At 40.4% G+C, this 18,596-nt stretch overlaps 3 protein-coding genes across 3 annotated transcripts; all 3 read left to right on the top strand.

Annotated features, from left to right (window-relative positions):
- The first annotated feature begins 3,291 nt into the window (after positions 1–3,291).
- On the top strand, positions 3,292–6,014 carry LOC110924280 (peroxidase N1-like). Its single transcript, XM_035986226.1, has 4 exons — positions 3,292–3,345; positions 3,643–4,458; positions 5,283–5,445; positions 5,561–6,014. Exons 1-4 carry the CDS (start codon positions 3,292–3,294, stop codon positions 5,977–5,979), a joined length of 1,452 nt encoding a protein of 483 aa, XP_035842119.1. The 3' UTR covers positions 5,980–6,014.
- Positions 6,015–6,166: 152 nt separating this feature from the next.
- On the top strand, positions 6,167–7,202 carry LOC110924281 (peroxidase N1-like). The gene is made up of 3 exons (XM_022168308.2): positions 6,167–6,256; positions 6,491–6,653; positions 6,769–7,202. The coding sequence occupies exons 1-3, from the start codon at positions 6,167–6,169 to the stop codon at positions 7,170–7,172; spliced, it is 657 nt and encodes a 218-aa protein (XP_022024000.1). The 3' UTR covers positions 7,173–7,202.
- Positions 7,203–7,371: 169 nt separating this feature from the next.
- Positions 7,372–9,651, top strand: LOC110924282 (peroxidase N1). The gene is made up of 5 exons (XM_022168309.2): positions 7,372–7,461; positions 7,696–7,858; positions 7,974–8,197; positions 8,920–9,082; positions 9,198–9,651. The coding sequence occupies exons 1-5, from the start codon at positions 7,372–7,374 to the stop codon at positions 9,614–9,616; spliced, it is 1,059 nt and encodes a 352-aa protein (XP_022024001.2). The 3' UTR covers positions 9,617–9,651.
- The last annotated feature ends 8,945 nt before the right edge of the window (positions 9,652–18,596 follow it).

Here is an 18,596-nt window from a genome sequence, read left to right as displayed (position 1 = left end):
CACATGATTACCTCCACAGTAGTAGGAATGTAGTGTAGCATATACCATTATTTCAATGTATAGAGAGTGAGGCAAAAGAAAGTGTATAGTGGGAAACCCACCACCACTAACTAACCTGTGGGCAGGCATTATTTGGCTTGTAAGTAGGCCATACCACTGATATTGGTTGAACTTGTGTGGTGTAACCTAATCTGAAGCCGACCACTGACCTGGCTTCCTAACAATCGTTTTGGTTGGTTAGCCCACATGGTTTTCTACACCCTCAATTTCGGGCATTATCACTACTTTAACCTTTTCATTTGTGTAACGGTTTGCTACTTTATAATTCATAAAAACATCAACGATTATGACCTTCCTTAACCGACTTTTAGTATAAGTATGCCATTTGGAGCTTTCGATCTGCAATTTAATCAAACCGTTAATGTCAGTGTCGGGGAAAACAACAGTTTGGGACCTTGGCTTTTTTGTTTTAAACTTTTAATCTTTCTGTATGCCTTTTTTTTAGTTGTTTAACTTCTGTTTCACCTCAAACCTTTTTTAATCAAATGAGTGGTGAATGACTATTTACAATCTTTTTTTTTTTTTTTTTGAAACGATCCATCTACAGAGATGGTTTTATCGCTAAATCAGTAGTGCTCAAATTACTAGGCAAATTGTCTACACATATTACTAGCAAGAACTCTACTCATAAATGTTCTCACAATAAAGATAAGACACTTAAAATAGATATAGTAGTGTTGTTATCAAGGATTGATTTAGCGTTGATGTAAGTTTATATGTACACGGGTAGGATGTTTTATGGGTATGTATCACATGTGCAATATAATAAAATCTGAAATGTATTTGATAGATATGCATCTTTAATAACATAGTATTTGCTACCTACCTACACATGTACAACATGATAAGATTTGTCGTCTACATGCACTAGTTATGAAATCTTTAAATTTTACATGCTCATAGTAAGCAGCTAAGTGCAACATAACAATCTTCAAAGTGTATTTGGTGGTCTAATATTTCATATGGGTTTCCAAAAACGTTGGAACCGCATGGCACTCCCTATTTGGGATAAACTCATGAGTACTTATGCATCTCTATGAAACTCAAATAAGGAGGTAATCTACATGATCGCTGGTTGCCTAATGTTAATGAGTTTATCATTGACGAAAACTGAAGTCTTTAGGTGCAAAAGTTTTGCAACTTTGATACACATTTGAAGTCTTTGAGCCATGTTTGATACATTTACATAACTAGTATTACGGACCTGTGCGTTGCGACGGGGCTGTTGAGTCCAACGAAAATAGACGTAAATACATTAAACCACGCACGTACGTTACGTTACTGTGTTTACTAAAAAAAATCAACACATCCATGTATTCCACCTCCGAACACTGGTTTCTATCTGTGTTGAACCCATTTCAATGTTTTAATGTAACCACGAAGTACCAACTTGCCATTAAAGATGCGTTAATAAAGATTAGAGTTAATTGCCCGGATGGTCCCTGTGGTTTCACGTTTTTTCACGTTTAGTCTCCTCATTTTGAAAATAGCAGGTATGCTCCCTATGGTTTGTTATTTTGTTACTCGGTTAGTCCCCTGAGTAGATGTCAGTTAGTTTGGAAATAGCAGGTATGCTCCCTATGGTTTGTCATTTTGTTACTCGGATAGTCCCCTGAGTAAATGTCAGGGGACTATCCGAGTAACAAAATGACAAACCATAGGGAGCGTACCTGCTATTTCCAAAAGGTGGGGACTAAACGTGAAAAAACGTGAAATCACAAGGACCATCCGGGCAATTAACTCTAAAGATTAAACTAAACAATTGAAGTCAAGTATATTTTGTTATATCTTAATACATTGCTTATATTTATCTTTTAAATTATCATCAAGAATGGATCATAGTTGATTTCACCACCAACAACACACTAATAATTTAACAAAATGTTTTTATATTTGTTGTAGACTCAAAGATACAAATACGAAATTAAAAGAAAAAGGGATACCAAATATTAATAGAATAAATAATGAAGTAAAAGAATAATGGACTTTAGTTGCAAGACTTGTACCATATGCTAAGAAACATGTAAAAAATTGGATAGTAACCTATAGTCACAAAAGTAATTTGCAAAATTATATGGGGATTAATTACATGTGGAAAATGTATTTGATATATCTTTACTTTTTATCGTTTGATTTGAACCGATGAATTGGGGTTTTACTCCTATCGTCTTTACTTACAAACTTTCAAACAATGATTGATATCTTGATACTTTTATATGCCTAAAACCAATGTTTCAAAACAGGATACATACATGTTTGATTGAGTTTTGAGCTTTATTGTGTTAAATCTTCAAACACTAATTGTAAAGTTCTGTGACGCCAATGAGTATATTTAGTTAACATTCACCTCAACCCCTGGATAGCCTCTGGATGGATATAAACATATTATTTTTGTTTTTTTCTTGGTTTACATAAAAGTCTTGCAAGTTTGTCGAGATTTTTCTTCACTAAAGACTTCTAGTTAAGCCCGATAGAGATTATCGTCACATCGTTTCACTAGTTAGATAGTGACAACCACTTCTCGGCCAGTAATGACTAAAATGTTTCACTAAAAAATGTAGTTATCATAATGCACTATTATTCTACATTGTGAAGACTTGATCCTCATGGATCTTGCCATCTTGAAGCTTGTACATATTTTTCACTAATATCTTGAACATCAATATTGAATCTTGATCATCCTTCTTAGATATGATGAGCAATGTTTTAGGGTTTATTTGGCTAAAATGTATCTTGTTTTCTTATCCAAAAGCATCTATTATAACAAACTTGGCATTTATCTACATTAATCCACTTTATGTGGCCATAGTATAAAGATCACTTTGAACATTTTTTTTTTCAATTCGATGTCATTTTTTTTAACCTTTTGCATAATCTTGTAAGATTTTTGTACATTTATCCCTTTTCAAAAATGATACATTTACTGAAGTCTCCTTTTGGGAGATTGCTTTTTGATTTGTGTATAGTGGCATACTCTGTGGTAAAAACATAATGATACATTTACTGAAGTCTCCTTTTGGGAGATTGCTTTTTGATTTGTGTATAGTCCCATACTCTCTGGTAAAAACAGAGGAAAATGCGACATGCATATATTCTTTGTGCATGAGGTATGTATGCCACATGCATATTCGGTTAATAAATGAAGTGGTCCTTTGGGCTTGTTATATATAAATGACAACACCACCACCACCTTAACTCATTCACCATCAATCTTCACTTCACTTACCAAGCATGAAGTCTCCTCCTTTTGCTTTAGCTGCTCTTGTCTTGGTTGCAGCAGCATATGTACATTTCTTCTCACTTTTTTGCTATTTACTGATTTCGTTGCATATTCTATAACTTTCGTTGCATGTTGTATAATTAATTGTCATTATATTTTTAATAATATGTATATTTTGAAAGCATAATGTGGTAACAAGTAAGTTTGTTGCATCACGTACAAGCTAATAAATCAAATGTTACAACGTATACAATGCACATTAGCCAAACTTTTTACTTTTTAAATTACGTTGCCAGAGTTATTAACTTTTGTTGCTGGTTTAACGCCTCCTTATAAAGTTCAAATTCATTTTTGTATTATAGGTGATGCATGCAACGTCAATTCTCTTACCACCACCACCACCACCTACCAATGCTTGTCAACCCCCATATCCCCCGCCACCCACACCGACTCCAGCATATCCCACGCCACCCACACCGGCTTCAACAACTCCCCCGATCAGCCCACCGGCTCCAATATATCCCCCCAAAACCCCACCAGCTCCCACAACTCCCTCCACACCCCCACCGGCTCTGACAAATTCCTCCACACCCCCACCGGCTCCAACAAGTCCCCCGACAACCCCACCGGCTCCAACAAATCCCTCCACACCCCCACTGGCTCCAACATGTCCCCCAACAAGCCCACCATCTCCAACATATCCACCAACAACCCCACTGGCTCCAACATATCCACCGACAACCCCATTGACTCCAACATATCCACCGACAACCCCACTGGCTCCAACATGTCCCCCGACAACCCCACCATCTCCAACATATCCCCCAACAACCCCAGCCAACAGATATCCACCGCGCTCCACACGAGTCGGGTTCTACAAGACTACATGCCCACAAGCTGAAGCCATTGTGCAGTCTGTGGTCCAGTCTGAGATTCGATCAAACCAGACATATGCACCTGGTATACTACGAATGTTCTTTCACGATTGCTTTGTCAATGGTTGTGATGAATCGGTCTTAATCGATGGCTCTTTTGCGGAGAAAACCGCAAGAGCAAATTCTCGTTTGAGAGGTTATGAAGTAATAGATGCAGCAAAGTCCATGCTAGAAACCGTCTGTCCGGGGGTGGTCTCCTGTGCAGACATTCTTGCCCTCGCTGCTCGTGATTCTGTGGTCCAGGTAATTAACCACTAGCTTCATACATGTTTAATTTAAGCATTATACACGGATGGTAGAAAATCTATTTAAATATGTAGTTTTCTCCTTTCGTATTGTATGTCATCAGTTTTGTTATTGGCGGTTTAGTATTATTAATATTAGAGCATCCACAATAGGATATTATCGGTAGGGGTGTTCAAGATCGGATAATCCGGTTTTCGGATATCCGAAAATTGGATATCCGAAATTTCGGATATCCGAAAATTGGATATCCGAAATTTCGGATTCGGATACGGATATCTAATCGGATATCCGAATATCCAATTTTTTATTTAATTTTTATTTTTTTATTATTTTTTAATATTTGGAACCAGATTTTTCGGATAGTTTCGGATATCCGAATATAAATTTCGGATATTTTTCGGATATTTCGGATATTTTTTCGGATATTTCGGATATTTTTCGGATACTTCGGATATTTTTCGGATATTTCGGATATTTTTTCGGATACTTCGGATATTTTTCGGATACCTCGGATATTTTCGGATAATCCGATTATCCGAAAATTCTCAAAATCACTATCCGAATCTGAATCCGAATTTTCGGATTATCCGATTTTCGGATATTTCGGATGGTCTTAGAATTTTTGTTTTTCTTGTCTACACTTTATGTTATTTGTTTGTCATACTTAATTTTTTTCTGAAAAAGAGGGTTATTTTTTTTTTTTGGCTGGGATCATGTTGGGTGTTGCATCTCGGTATCATGGTGTACATGAAAGTTTTGCCCTCATTAATTCCTTGCTATGAGTAGAATCTTACTGAGTACGTTTATTTGTATTGTTTTAGACTGGGGGAAGTGGTTGGGCAGTGCCAACAGGTCGTCGAGACGGATTAGTTTCACTGGCATCTGATGCAGAAAGCATACCTGGTCCTAAAGACTCCATTGATGACCAAATCAAGAAGTTTGCTAACAAAGGTCTTAGCATTGAAGATCTTGTTACCCTTGTAGGTAAGTTAAGACTAAAAGCTAGAACAATAGCCATAACGACAAATTAACATTGGAATGGATTTAGTTTCAAATGAACTAACTTGCATATTTTGCGGTTTAATTCAATGATTATCAGGAGGACATATGATTGGGACAGCTGGCTGTGTCACATTCAGTGACAGGCTATACAACTACAACAATACTAATGCACCCGACCCTGCTATTGACCAAGGATTCCTTCCCCATCTTCAAACCCTATGTCCTCTTAGCGGTGATCTTACAAGGCGAGTGGCCTTGGATACAAACAGCGAAAACAATTTCGACAACTCATTCTATGAAAACATAAGGCGTGGACGAGGAGTACTTGAATCCGATTCAAAGCTGTGGAGTGACCCACGAACACAAAAGTTTGCGCAACCGTTTATTGGAGCTAGCAGATCACATGGATCGACATTCAACAAGATGTTCGCGATAGCAATGGTGAAGATGAGTAAAATTGAGTTAAAGACAGGTAATCAAGGAGAAATTCGTAGGGTTTGTAATAGAATTAATTAACTGATATGAAGACTCAAGGCGAGTGGTATAACAAATATTTCGGATACGGGTTTTCAGATATTTCGGATTCGGATTTTTTTGAACACCCCTAATTATCGGTGGTGCCACTACCCTAGGGTCTAAACTACCCTCTCCTTTTTTATTTTAATTATACATACACACACAATCATCAATTTCAAGCGGCAACATGTTAACCCCGGCCTTACTCGCCCGTCTGTACCTGCTGGACCGGCAACGGTGTTTGGGAGCGGGTAGGGGGCACCCGCCAGCGGCGCTGGTTCCCCTTCTCCCCTTAGGGATGGTCTTAGAATTTTTGTTTTTCTTGTCTACACTTTATGTTATTTGTTTGTCATACTTAATTTTTTTCTGAAAAAGAGGGTTATTTTTTTTTTGGGCTGGGATCATGTTGGGTGTTGCATCTCGGTATCATGGTGTGCATGAAAGTTTTGCCCTCATTAATTCCTTGCTATGAGTAGAATCTTACTGAGTACGTTTATTTGTATTGTTTTAGACTGGGGGAAGTGGTTGGGCAGTGCCAACAGGTCGTCGAGACGGATTAGTTTCACTGGCATCTGATGCAGAAAGCATACCTGGTCCTAAAGACTCCATTGATGACCAAATCAAGAAGTTTGCTAACAAAGGTCTTAGCATTGAAGATCTTGTTACCCTTGTAGGTAAGTTAAGACTAAAAGCTAGAACAGTAGCCATAACGACAAATTAACATTGGAATGGATTTAGTTTCAAATGAACTAACTTGCATATTTTGCGGCTTAATTCAATGATTATCAGGAGGACATACGATTGGGACAGCTGGCTGTGTCACATACAACTACAACAATACTAATGCACCCGACCCTGCTATTGACCAAGGATTCCTTCCCCATCTTCAAACCCTATGTCCTCTTAGCGGTGATCTTAAAAGGCGAGTGGCCTTGGATACAAACAGCGAAAACAATTTCTACAACTCATTCTATGAAAACATAAGGCGTGGACGAGGAGTACTTGAATCCGATTCAAAGCTGTGGAGTGACCCACTAACACAAAGGTTTGCGCAACCGTTTATTGGAGCTAGCAGATCGCATGGATCGACATTCAACAAGATGTTCGCGATAGCAATGGTGAAGATGAGTAAAATTGAGTTAAAGACATGTAATCAAGGAGAAATTCGTAGGGTTTGTAATAGAATTAATTAACTGATATGAAGACTCAAGGCGAGTGGTATAACAAATATTTCGGATACGGGTTTTCGGATATTTCGGATTCGGTTTCGGATTCGGATTTTTTTGAACACCCCTAATTATCGGTGGTGCCACTACCCTAGGGTCTAAACTACCCTCTCCTTTTTTATTTTAATTATACATACACACACAATCATCAATTTCAAGCGGCAACATGTTAACCCCCGCCTTACTCGCCCGTCTGTACCTGCTGGACCGGCAACGGTGTTTGGGAGCGGGTAGGGGGCACCCGCCAGCGGCGCTGGTTCCCCTTCTCCCCTTAGGGATGGTCTTAGAATTTTTGTTTTTCTTGTCTACACTTTATGTTATTTGTTTGTCATACTTAATTTTTTTCTGAAAAAGAGGGTTATTTTTTTTTTGGGCTGGGATCATGTTGGGTGTTGCATCTCGGTATCATGGTGTACATGAAAGTTTTGCCCTCATTAATTCCTTGCTATGAGTAGAATCTTACTGAGTACGTTTATTTGTATCGTTTTAGACTGGGGGAAGTGGTTGGGCAGTGCCAACAGGTCATCGAGACGGATTAGTTTCACTGGCATCTGATGCAGAAAGCATACCTGGTCCTAAAGACTCCATTGATGACCAAATCAAGAAGTTTGCTAACAAAGGTCTTAGCATTGAAGATCTTGTTACCCTTGTAGGTAAGTTAAGACTAAAAGCTAGAACAGTAGGCATAACGACAAATTAACATTGGAATGGATTTAGTTTCAAATGAACTAACTTGCATATTTTGCGGTTTAATTCAATGATTATCAGGAGGACATACAATTGGGACAGCTGGCTGTGTCACATTCAGTGACAGGCTATACAACTACAACAATACTAATGCACCCGACCCTGCTATTGACCAAGGATTCCTTCCCCATCTTCAAACCCTATGTCCTCTTAGCGATGATCTTACAAGGCGAGTGGCCTTGGATACAAACAGCGAAAACAATTTCGACAACTCATTCTATGAAAACATAAGGCGTGGACGAGGAGTACTTGAATCCGATTCAAAGCTGTGGAGTGACCCACGAACATAAAAGTTTGCGCAACCGTTTATTGGAGCTAGCAGATCGCATGGATCGACATTCAACAAGATGTTCGCGATAGCAATGGTGAAGATGAGTAAAATTGAGTTAAAGACAGGTAATCAAGGAGAAATTCGTAGGGTTTGTAATAGAATTAATTAACTGATATGAAGACTCAAGGCGAGTGGTATAACAAATATTTCGGATACGGGTTTTCGGATATTTCGGATTCGGTTTCGGATTCGGATTTTTTTGAACACCCCTAATTATCGGTGGTGCCACTACCCTAGGGTCTAAACTACCCTCTCCTTTTTTATTTTAATTATACATACACACACAATCATCAATTTCAAGCGGCAACATGTTAACCCCCGCCTTACTCGCCCGTCCGTACCTGCTGGACCGGCAACGGTGTTTGGGAGCGGGTAGGGGGCACCCGCCAGCGGCGCTGGTTCCCCTTCTCCCCTTAGGGATGGTCTTAGAATTTTTGTTTTTCTTGTCTACACTTTATGTTATTTGTTTGTCATACTTAATTTTTTTCTGAAAAAGAGGGTTATTTTATTTTTTTTTGGGCTGGGATCATGTTGGGTGTTGCATCTCGGTATCATGGTGTACATGAAAGTTTTGCCCTCATTAATTCCTTGCTATGAGTAGAATCTTACTGAGTACGTTTATTTGTATTGTTTTAGACTGGGGGAAGTGGTTGGGCAGTGCCAACACGTCGTCGAGACAGATTAGTTTCACTGGCATCTGATGCAGAAAGCATACCTGGTCCTAAAGACTCCATTGATGACCAAATCAAGAAGTTTGCTAACAAAGGTCTTAGCATTGAAGATCTTGTTACCCTTGTAGGTAAGTTAAGACTAAAAGCTAGAACAGTAGCCATAACGACAAATTAACATTGGAATGGATTTAGTTTCAAATGAACTAACTTGCATATTTTGCGGTTTAATTCAATGATTATCAGGAGGACATACGATTGGGACAGCTGGCTGTGTCACATTCAGTGACAGGCTATATAACTACAACAATACTAATGCACCCGACCCTGCTATTGACCAAGGATTCCTTCTCCATCTTCAAACCCTATGTCCTCTTAGCGGTGATCTTACAAGGCGAGTGGCCTTGGATACAAACAGCGAAAACAATTTCGACAACTCATTCTATGAAAACATAAGGCGTGGACGAGGAGTACTTGAATCTGATTCAAAGCTGTGGAGTGACCCACGAACACAAAAGTTTGCGCAACCGTTTATTGGAGCTAGCAGATCGCATGGATCGACATTCAACAAGATGTTCGCGATAGCAATGGTGAAGATGAGTAAAATTGAGTTAAAGACAGGTAATCAAGGAGAAATTCGTAGGGTTTGTAATAGAATTAATTAACTGATATGAAGACTCAAGGCGAGTGGTATAACAAATATTTCGGATACGGGTTTTCGGATATTTCGGATTCGGTTTCGGATTCGGATTTTTTTGAACACCCCTAGTTATCGGTGGTGCCACTACCCTAGGGTCTAAACTACCCTCTCCTTTTTTATTTTAATTATACATACACACACAACCATCAATTTCAAGCGGCAACATGTTAACCCCCGCCTTACTCGCTGTAACACCTCGAAATTTTGTGTCCAATGATGTGTTAACACGTGTCATTTGTTTACACGTGGCATCTATAATAAATAAAGGACTAATTTTGACAAACCTTGAAAGTATATAAATTCGAGGGTTATAAATGTCAACAAGGGTGAATATACGGTATAGTATCCCTAAATAATGCTTAAACCTTCAAACGAATAAATTATAGATCGTACAAAAACAAAACGCGGAAGAAAGTGAGAGATTACAAACTACAGGGGTTAACTGTGTCAACATGTTTAATAATACCTCTGAGTGACCCTTTAACGTTCCCAAGATTTTGTAACGGTATTATACCCTCACTAAAATAATATATATAAATTTCGCGAAGTTTCGATATGAAACGAGAAAGTTACGGCCGAATTCGTAGAAGAAGGGTTAAAAGCGTCAACAGTGAAAGTTAAGGCTTTCCAAGATAATTAATAAATAAACCGGGGACTAAATAATGCGGGTAATTAACACGAGGCCCCTATCGGTAAATAACCGAGGGCCAAACCGCAAAGTTACCCCTTCAGAACCGAAAGGCCAGGTAAATCATTACGAAAGATTTCGTTATTAATGGCCCGATTCTGTAATGATTATAAAAGATTTGAAAAATTCTGAAAACATAACCCCACGCGACCCGCGTAAGGGTTCAACCTAAGTTGAGGCGGGCCGCGAGCTCCCTCTATTACGCGTCTGATTCTTAACCTTTAGGCGACCCGCGTAAAAGAGCATGGGAACTCCCATGCGGGTCGCGTAAAGTGCCCAGATGCAGAAACCTTGTAACTACTTGGCTTTTGGCACTTTTGAACGATCATTTGATCAATTATGGCAGCATGGGTGCCCCCTACTCGACCCATACACCCTAGGACACATGCCATTCATCCCATTTCAGTTGTAGAGTGATGTGGAGTGATCTTGAGCTTGGTCTTTGGCTATAAATAGCAAGGCATATGTTCATAAGTTCACCACAACACAAACACTCTCATCTGACTATTTCTAAGGCATACAAGTCTTCTTCTCTGCTATATATTCAAGCCTTAGCTTCTGTAAGTTACTTTGATCGTTCATACTTCAGTTTTTGCTTAAGTTCTTAGCTAAAAACTCAACCGTCGTAACTAACGGTTGTCATTGCAATGTCTTGCAAATGATTCAGTCTTATGACGAATCAAAAATGGTTATGAGTTGGTATTTATGTGGGTATTAAACCTCTAAAATGGTTCCCCCTGATCACCACTCTAACTATGTCAAATATCGAGTCAAACGCGCGGTTAAAAAGTCAACAGAAAGCTATTTTAGCAATTTAAGCATAATCTGTGATATATATATTATGGAACCTGTTTTGACAATCATAAAACATGATAATAGGTATATAAACATGTTTGCGCTCGTTTGAATCGATCATTTACTATATAGAACCGGTTCGGAGCCGAATGTCGCAAAAGTTTGACTTTTGCTTTGACTTCAGTTCTGACCCGTTTTAGTGAGGTATAAATATACCCTAGGACTCTCTTAGGACCAGGTCACATGTTGGTATAAGCCTTTGTGGTCGGTTCATGAGTTATCCGAGTCTTTAGCGCATTTCCGTCATTCGCCTAAAAGTTGACCGTAACGGCCTTTTTAAAATTAAAACGAGTATTTCGGACACGTGAACGGACCAACACCTTGCTTATTAAATTATAAGCATGTCCCTGAAGTTTCACGTCAATCCGAGGTCTAGAATGAGAGTTATGCTAAAAGGCGCACTTTTAAGAAAGTTTTGTAATTAACGGCGCAATTAGCATAACGCCCATCTAACCCAAGTTTTCGTCACCAAAACTTTTACCCACTGTGGTAAAATAATATTTTGGGAATTTTAAAGATTTTTAATAATTTTTAACTTGCTCATAACCTGCGGTTATGGCTACGGTTCGGTAAATACCGAATATACCCTTTTTGGCCAAAACAGGAGTTCTACAAGGTCTTTTGACCCGATTCCAGTTGCTACTGATTTTAAATAATAAATAAAGTATTTTAAGCTTTATGAACTGTTCGGGAAACTCAGATTTCCTGTAGAACTCGAAAAATCCCTTTTAAAGTCTTTAAAATGACCAAAAAGCCCTACGGGGCATAATATAAACTTAAACTCGTTACGGGCATTACGGAAGGTATCCTACTGATACCAAAATACTTTTAAGGCATATTGACTTAGGAAATAAGCGTACGACTCTTATGGTTAACCGTTTCGCCTATTTGCGCACACGGTACGGCCCACGGAACTAGTTTTCGTGCAATAGCCGATATGGGTCAAATTATATTATTTGAACCCCAAAATCCAGAGTATGAACTATAAACCCATATAAAACAAGTCACTGAACTTGTTGGGTCCAAATCATACTCCATTCTCGGTTTTCGCCTTTTCATGCGAATTAACCATATCTAAATATCGGAATCAACCGGTTTAAGCTACGGCTAATACAAGGACCGTTAGGATTCTAAGAGGTTAATTAAAACCTTCGTTCCAGATTAGGAGCCCCAGTAAAAGCTATCGGTGACTTGATCTTAATTAAGGATTATACTTGCAAAGGTAAATACTTTTGACTTATTTCCCCTATATGGGCTTGGGTTACGGTATATTAATGCCGCTTGATTGAGCATTATATAATTCCATCGCTTAGGTGGTTAATTGATTAAATATGATTGGCTCATTTAAACAGTTTTGTTGCTTATAAGCCTTTGGGGGGTTTAATGACCGTTGTCCCGGATATCCTCGGCATCATTTTACGAAATGGCCACGACCATCGACATCCCGGTGTAGGCGTACACCCGGTATAAAGTGTCGACATTAAAAACTAAAAGACGTAGCCGTTGGTTTCTGTACTACGGTTTTACGCAAACGTGGTGTGTCTATAAATCTTTAACCCGGCACGACCCGGGCTACTGAACGCATAAAAGAACATGTAAAACGTTCACAAGATCATTATGAATTTTCCCAAGTTATAAAAGAGTTTGTGCCTTGTGCATTCAAATCAATTTTAAATAAACATTTTCAAATGTGTCAGTTGAATGTATTTACCAGTGTAAACTGACGTATTTTCCCCAAAAAGATTAAGTGCAGGTACCTAAACGTAATTGGTTGGTATTAGCTCCCTAGCGTCGGGATAAGTCTCGCAAACTTGATTGCAGTATCTGATGGAACAATACTTTATATTTATTTACGATCCACTGTGGATATTCAACTTCTGTAATACATTGATATTATCACCAGAGGTTGAAGTTATATATATTTATCTTTTGCTTCCGCTGTGCATTATATAATTGTGTGGTTTGACTATAATGTTGCCAACATCGTCACGGTAATCCCCCACCGGGCCCACCGGTGAGACACGTGGAAATCGGGGTGTGACAGGTTGGTATCAGAGCCAACATTGAGTGAATTAAACACTACCTTATTGTGTTTAATCTCAGTGACACAATTGCACATACTTGAGTCTAGACAAGAACTTAGGACAAATTCGGACTTTACTCCTTTTTGTCTTTATTTTCGATTTGATTTTTAATAAGTTTTGGAGCAGGAAAATGCCACCTGTTATATTCCGAGGAAGAGGAAGGGGACGAAGAGGCCGAGGTGAAATCGTGACACATCACGATCAAGAAGCTGGACCATCTGGTACAAGACATCCTTCGATGACACGGAGTGAAGAGCCACAACGACGAAGAGATCTTTACGAACCAGCGAGGCATTCCACTTCGCACAGCTCAACGCCATCCTACCGGCACTCCTTTGGGCCAGATTCAGAAAATAATCCCAACAACCCACAACCTTCCTTCATACCTCTACAACGATCGGTTTCGCACCGGAACTATGACGACCCTAGTCCATACTACGTAGCTCAGTTTAATCCGGCTGACTACATACAGGAACCATCAGGATTTGTTCCGCTAGGTCCACAAGACCACTTTTCTGAAGATCCCATGGAGGAAGATGAGGATCCAACTGAACCAGCTCGTGGTACGCCCACGCATCCGATAGAAGTATCTGATGGATCTTCATATCATGGTCCGCAGTATCAAGGCCCAGACAGCTTTATGGCCTTGTTTGACCGACATGAGTGGTACAACACACCATCTCATCAGACATCGCAACCAAGACATCCACAGGATCCATCTGAGGATTCACGCTTTGAGGCAGTTACGCCACCACCTCCGCCACCGGCACAACCAGTAATACCTGATCCGCCGAGGCGTAGGAGGAGCAATGCTCGTATGTCTACACGAGGAGGAGGAGGTATGCATTTCAGTACTCCTCGACATTCAAGTAGCAGCCACTATCCGCCGCTACAAGAAGAAGGACCTTCAAGTCCTATACAAGAAGCGAACTCCGCACCTACTGCACGAAATTCGCCACCATTTGGGTATGACCAACCCATACCAGCTTACACAGGTCCAACGGCTTACAACCCGTTTGAACCGTCACAAGCACAATACAACTACGGCTATGAGCGCGACCCATATGTGGTGTCGGCTAGATATAATGCGCGCTACCCTGACGGAGCACATGGAAACATGGGACCACCGGATTACTCAGCTCATGGGTATCCAATACCTCCCAGACCTCCAGTTCCGCATCAAGCGCCACAACCACGATTTTCTCCTCCTGAACAGGAAGAAATACTCCATCGACTAGATTGTGTGGAGAGAGAATTCGAGGAAGAAAAGAAAAGCCACCGAGGATTTCTCAAGGGCTTGGCGAACCTACTAAAGGGCAAAAAGAAGAAACGTGACCACTAGCCCTTAATAGTAGTACGAATGTAATTTCTACTTTAAAATAAGTCCCTGTGTGGACAACTTATCGTATTTCAGTCCCTACGTGGACTTATCTTTAGTCCTTGCATGGACACCTATCTTATATTAGTCCCTGCGTGGACTTGTCACTTATTTTTAAACCTCTATGGAGGTATGTATTATTTGAAAGACCCGTTTAGGGCAATATGTAATTGTATTTGTGATTTTGGAATGTATGTTATGAGTTTTGTTTTAATATATATATAAATAAATCAAAACCATTCCTTTTATATTGATCTGCCTGGTAAAGAATCTTAAGGGGGTGAAACCTAGCTTGGGGTCTCTTAAGATCAGTCAAGATGGTACGACCTAGCTGAAAAGATTCTGATTCCCTGTTAACCTCTGTACGCATGTTAACATTCATGGCAGATGTGATTCGTTATAATCACGCACGTCATTCTTATACAATAATCCTTTGAGGATTTCAAAACCCAACTAAATGATATATAGATCGTGGGTTAAATCACCAATGAAGGTGATCAATATTATAAAGACATCCATTTAGTGATGCAATGCCTACGGGCCAGTACTATAAAGACATCCATTTAGTGATGCAATGCCTACGGGCCAGTATTATAAAGACATCCATTTAGTGATGCAATGCCTACGGGCCAGTATTATAAAGACATCCATTAGTGATGCAGTGCCTACGGGCCAATATTATAAAAACATCCATTAGTGATGCAGTGCCTACGGGCCAGTATTATTAAAACATCCATTAGTGATGCAGTGCCTACGGGCCAGAATTATTAAAACATCCATTAGTGATGTAGTGCCTACGGGCCAATATTATCAAAACATCCATTAGTGATGTAGTGCCTACGGGCCAACCATATTAAGACATCCATTAGAGGTGTAGTGCCTATGGGCCATAATAATTGTCTTATAAGACAAAAGGCAGTAGTAGTCTATGACTCTCTGTCAGAAAGAGATAAAAGAACTACGGTTCAACTCTCTATGCCTTTGATTCTCTGGAATCTCGGCTAATATTATAAAACATCATCGTGATTAGGCTTTATGCCGCCCATACTATTTATATAGTTAAAATAGGATATATTCGAATCCTAATATTTAATGTAATGAGATAAAAAGTTAACCGAATATGGTCTCTGTACCATGGTTGACAAATTGTCATAAAAGACAATCACATAATAATCTCCTAAATTAAAATTTTGTTATCTTCTGTAACAGATTCAAGTTACAATGGCGGATCCCAATGGAGAGAACAGCCACACGAATGAAGATGACTATGACAATGCGTCAGTACATTTGACAGGCGCACAGCTAAAGGCTCTGATCAACAATGCTGTCCAGGCAGCTATCGATCGTCAAAATACGGAGTCTCAAGGCAGATCTGTGACAAAGCCACTCTCTAAACCAAAGACACACTCCAAACCACCCTCTGAACCCAAGAAAGATGACGACAAGCATTCGTCTACTGACCACAGCGTTCACCGCGATAGAGAATATACTGATGCGTCTGGTGCTAAGGGTTGCACTTACAAATACTTTGTATCATGTAAGCCCCGTGAATTTACAGGGGAGAAAGGTGCGGTTGACTGTATAACCTGGCTGGACGAGATGGACACGATTGTGGACATCAGCGGGTGCGCTGAGAGGGACGTGGTTAAGTTTGTGTCCCAGTCATTCAAGGGCGAGGCCCTGGCATGGTGGAGAGCTCTGGTGCAGGCTTCAGGTAAGTCTGCCTTGTACAAAATGTCATGGGGGGAGTTTATTACCCTCATAAAAGAAAACTACTGCCCTCAGCACGAGGTTGAGAAGATTGAGGCTGATTTCGTCTCACTGGTGATGACAAACCTGGATTGTCAAGCTTATCTGACAAGCTTTAACACTATGTCACGCCTGGTGCCATATCTTGTGACACCAGAACCAAGAAGAATTGCCCGATTCATTGGGGGCTTAGAGCCGGCGATCAAGGCCAGCGTAAAGGCCTCTAGGCCAACGACCTTCAGGTCAGTTACTGACCTCTCCTTGTCTCTTACACTTGATGCTGTCCGTCTGAGGGCACAGAGGAGCAAGGAGGCTGAAAAGCGAAAGCGTGAGGATGATACCTCACGAAAGTCTGGGAAAAAGCACCGTGGAAACAGTGAAGGAAAGAGAGGGTCGGAGGCAAAGAAAGAGGGGCAAGCTGATGGAAGACCTTACTGCAAGGTCTGCAAGAAACCTCACTCCGGGAAGTGTAGGTTTGCGTCTGGTTCGCAGTCGCAACAAAGGACTCCACCCTGTGGGCTATGCAAGTCCAAGGAGCACAAAACAGTGGAGTGCAAAAAGATAAAGGACGCAACTTGCTTTAATTGCAATGAAAAGGGGCACATAAAGAGTAATTGCCCGAAGTATGCCAAGAAGGCAGAAGAGACTAAGAAGACAAATGCGAGAGTTTTCCGCTTGGATGCAAAGGAAGCAGTCAAGGACGACAATGTGCTTACAGGTACTTTTCTCGTAAATAATATATTTGCAAGAGTACTGTTCGATTCTGGCGCTGACAAGTCCTTTGTAGACCAGAAATTTTGCCAACTACTAAATATGCCAATCAAAACCCTAGACATGAAATACGAAGTAGAGTTAGCAGACGGAACGATAGAAACCGTCTCTACTGTTCTAGAAGGATGTGAAATATCCATTAGGAACCATTCTTTTCCTTTATCTCTACTTCCTTTCAAACTTGCGGGTTTTGATATCGTGCTAGGCATGGACTGGTTATCCCATAATCAGGCCCAAATCATTTGCGGCAAGAGGCAAATAGTTTTAAAGACTCCGAGTGGTGAATCTCTTACCATTCGAGGGGATACGCATTACGGATTGCCCGAAGACGTATCTATGCTGAAAGCTTCAAGGTGTTTGAACAGAGGCTGCGTAATTTACATGGCTCAGGTGATATTAGAAGAACCAAAGCCGAAGATCGAGGATCTTCCTGCCATTTCTGAATACCCCGAGGTCTTTCCCGAAGAACTACCTGGTTTGCCACCAGATAGACAAGTGGAATTCAGAATTGACATCATTCCTGGAGCAGCTCCGATAGCAAGAGCACCTTACAGATTAGCGCCGACGGAAATGAAAGAACTGAGGACCCAGTTGGATGAACTGCTGGCGAAAGGTTTTATCAAACCTAGTTCATCTCCCTGGGGAGCTCCTGTCCTATTTGTAAAGAAGAAGGACGGATCGATGCGGTTGTGCATCGACTATAGAGAGCTGAATAAAGTTACCATAAAGAACAGATATCCTTTACCAAGGATCGATGATCTGTTCGACCAGCTGCAAGGAGCAAGCTACTTCTCCAAGATCGACTTAAGGTCGGGTTATCATCAACTAAGGGTCAGAGATGAAGATGTACACAAGACTGCATTTAGGACTCGCTATGGTCATTACGAGTTCCTAGTGATGCCTTTTGGGCTCACAAATGCACCGGCTGCGTTCATGGATCTCATGAATCGCGTTTGCAAGCCATATTTAGATAAATTCGTCATAGTCTTCATCGACGATATCCTTATCTATTCCAAGAATCAGGATGACCACGAGAAGCACCTCCGTTGCATTCTCGAATTACTACAGCGTGAGAAACTCTACGCCAAATTCTCGAAATGTGAATTCTGGCTACGAGAGGTCCAGTTTTTAGGACACGTTGTGAGTGAGCGTGGTATCCAAGTGGATCCCGCTAAGGTAGAGGCAGTCATGAACTGGCAAGAGCCAAAGACGCCTACCGAAATTCGTAGCTTCCTGGGTTTAGCAGGATACTACCGAAGATTTATTGAAAATTTTTCAAGGATTGCTGCACCCTTGACTTCCTTGACCAAGAAGAAAGAAAAGTACATTTGGGGCCCGAAGCAGCAAGAGTCCTTCGAAATACTGAAGCAAAAGCTAAGCAACGCACCTGTGTTAACCTTACCTGAGGGTACAGATGAAT

Source organism: Helianthus annuus, chromosome 17 (genome assembly GCF_002127325.2).
Source record: "Helianthus annuus cultivar XRQ/B chromosome 17, HanXRQr2.0-SUNRISE, whole genome shotgun sequence".
NCBI lineage: Eukaryota > Viridiplantae > Streptophyta > Magnoliopsida > Asterales > Asteraceae > Helianthus > Helianthus annuus.
This window is presented reverse-complemented; position numbering and strand designations above follow the sequence as displayed.

What these genes read in the sequence shown, in the direction of transcription:
- LOC110924281 (XM_022168308.2), top strand. Translation starts at nt 6,167, where the DNA reads ATGTTAACCCCGGCCTTACTCGCCCGTCTGTACCTGCTGGACCGGCAA. An exon ending in GGCACCCGCCAGCGGCGCTG is followed by an intron (nt 6,257 to 6,490) that starts GTTCCCCTTCTC and finishes GTATTGTTTTAG; the next exon opens with ACTGGGGGAAGTGGTTGGGC. An exon ending in AGATCTTGTTACCCTTGTAG is followed by an intron (nt 6,654 to 6,768) that starts GTAAGTTAAGAC and finishes AATGATTATCAG; the next exon opens with GAGGACATACGATTGGGACA.
- LOC110924280 (XM_035986226.1), top strand. Translation starts at nt 3,292, where the DNA reads ATGAAGTCTCCTCCTTTTGCTTTAGCTGCTCTTGTCTTGGTTGCAGCA. An exon ending in TCTTGGTTGCAGCAGCATAT is followed by an intron (nt 3,346 to 3,642) that starts GTACATTTCTTC and finishes TTTGTATTATAG; the next exon opens with GTGATGCATGCAACGTCAAT. An exon ending in CTCGTGATTCTGTGGTCCAG is followed by an intron (nt 4,459 to 5,282) that starts GTAATTAACCAC and finishes GTATTGTTTTAG; the next exon opens with ACTGGGGGAAGTGGTTGGGC.
- LOC110924282 (XM_022168309.2), top strand. Translation starts at nt 7,372, where the DNA reads ATGTTAACCCCCGCCTTACTCGCCCGTCTGTACCTGCTGGACCGGCAA. An exon ending in GGCACCCGCCAGCGGCGCTG is followed by an intron (nt 7,462 to 7,695) that starts GTTCCCCTTCTC and finishes GTATCGTTTTAG; the next exon opens with ACTGGGGGAAGTGGTTGGGC. An exon ending in AGATCTTGTTACCCTTGTAG is followed by an intron (nt 9,083 to 9,197) that starts GTAAGTTAAGAC and finishes AATGATTATCAG; the next exon opens with GAGGACATACGATTGGGACA.